The 2,024-nt window shown below is 32.5% G+C and overlaps 1 protein-coding gene across 1 annotated transcript; it reads left to right on the plus strand.

The window, feature by feature from the left end:
* The first annotated feature begins 622 nt into the window (after positions 1-622).
* LOC109817902 (ethylene-responsive transcription factor 13) lies at positions 623-1,630 on the plus strand. The gene has a single exon (XM_020383256.3). The coding sequence runs from the start codon at positions 718-720 to the stop codon at positions 1,441-1,443; it is 726 nt and encodes a 241-aa protein (XP_020238845.1). The 5' UTR covers positions 623-717; the 3' UTR covers positions 1,444-1,630.
* Positions 1,631-2,024: the final 394 nt, after the last annotated feature.

Consider the following 2,024-nt stretch of genomic DNA (forward strand, 5'->3'; position numbering starts at 1 on the left):
ATAATATATGTTAGTATATTATTAAAAAATGTGGATATAGTGACAATTTTTTTGTATGTCACTATAGTAATGTATTTCCTTTTATTATTCTGTTTTTCTTATGTTCTTAATATATATTTACGAAAACAAAAAAAGAGAAAACTAAATAATATACACATGCTACTTATAAGTTTCAACTTTAATATTCTCAGAGTAATTTCAGTTCTTAGAAAAATTATAATCATAAAAGAATTAAGCTATAATTTAGAAAATGTTAACTAAAGAGTAGTGGGTCCCAAGAAAACAAGTTTATAGTAGGACGTACATGACATTGGGGGACATTCATTGTTTTAATTGGAAACTAATATATATGATATGACGTTCGTCACTTTCAAGTTTCAAATCTGACCAATGTTATATTAATAGAAATTAAATGATAGAATAAACAAGAATAGTGGGGACAAACACCAACTAATCATCAACTTTTTTTGTATTTCGAAATAAAATTGTGAATATTAATCACGTGAAACAAACCCTTCTTCCACATGGAAATAAAGAACGTTCAGGGAACCACCATAAATCAATGCTACGATTGAATTGAATCTTATACTAGCGCTTTTCTCTATCTTCTATATCTAACTTTTTTTTCCCTATATAAAGCAAACACCAACATAAACCCAACACTCACGATTCACACCAAACCACACAACCAACGAAGTACCGAAAAACCAAAGAACGATGAGTCCTCATGCTTTGGACAATAACATGAATGCCCTTGATAGCTTTGTGCTCTCCGAAACACCGCCGCCGTTTCATGATGCTTTCACATCGATTTCTTCGGCGGCGGTGTTCGGCCAGAGCTCGAGCTTTCAAGACATTTTCTTGGCAGAGAACTGGGCGGAACTGCCGCTGAAGGAGGACGACACCGATGACATGGTCATCTACGGCGCATTGCGGGAGGCCGCCACCACCGGATGGTCTCCCACCAATGAGAATAGGGTGAGTAAAGTTGATGTAGCTGTGAAAATGGAAAATGGGAGTAAAAATAGTGACATTGCAACCGTGAGTGGCACTCACGCGCCTCCTAGAAGAGGGTGGAGCTACCGTGGCGTGCGGCGGAGGCCGTGGGGAAAGTTTGCGGCAGAGATAAGAGATGTTAAGAGGAATGGTGTAAGGATATGGCTTGGTACTTATGAAACTTCTGAGGATGCTGCTTTAGCTTATGATCGAGCCGCGTTTAAGATGCACGGCTCGAAAGTTAAGTTGAATTTTCCTCATTTAATCGGCTCAGATCATGCTGAGCCGGTTAAAGTTACAATGAAGAAACGTTCATTGGATATTTCTTCCTTGCGTCCATCCTCGTCTACGGTGGCCTCAAAGCGTAGTAAGGATGGCTCTTTGGTGGATTTGGAGCTAAATCACTCAAATGTGTGGCAGTTTTCCTTAGGCTCTATATGGCAATAATAACAAGGAATGTATGCACGAAAATGTGTTATTTTCTTCCCCATTGTTATGGTATTGCAAAATGTGATGATATATTGTGATAGGAATATGAATAGTGTTGTTTTTCATGATAATGATAATAAAGAGAAATGTAACAAATTTATGGAGGAATTTCATGTTATTAATTTAATTACTCATATTCTTGAAACTTATAAACTTTTATTTTGATTCTATTTTCTATATTAGTGTGATAATATAATTACAGGACTTGGTAGAGTTAGGGTAATACATAAAAAGTTTTATATTTAAATTGTTATTATATTGTTTAATGTATAAAGATAAAAATAAATATTTAAATATATTTTGTCATTTAAATTTAAAGTAAATTTATTTTTAGCTTTTCAAATTTAAAATTAATCTTTTTAATCATATAATTTCAAAAAAAATTGTTATAGTCTTTATAATTAAATTTTATTAAATATTGTTACATAAAATCTATTTATTAATTTTTTATAATAAAAATATCACATTAAATTCGATTAATAATATTTAACTATCTCAATTTATATTTTTATATATATTAGATAATATGAGAGACTAAA

This window comes from Cajanus cajan, chromosome 3, assembly GCF_000230855.2.
Source record: "Cajanus cajan strain Asha chromosome 3, NIPB_CcT2T_4, whole genome shotgun sequence".
Lineage (NCBI taxonomy): Eukaryota > Viridiplantae > Streptophyta > Magnoliopsida > Fabales > Fabaceae > Cajanus > Cajanus cajan.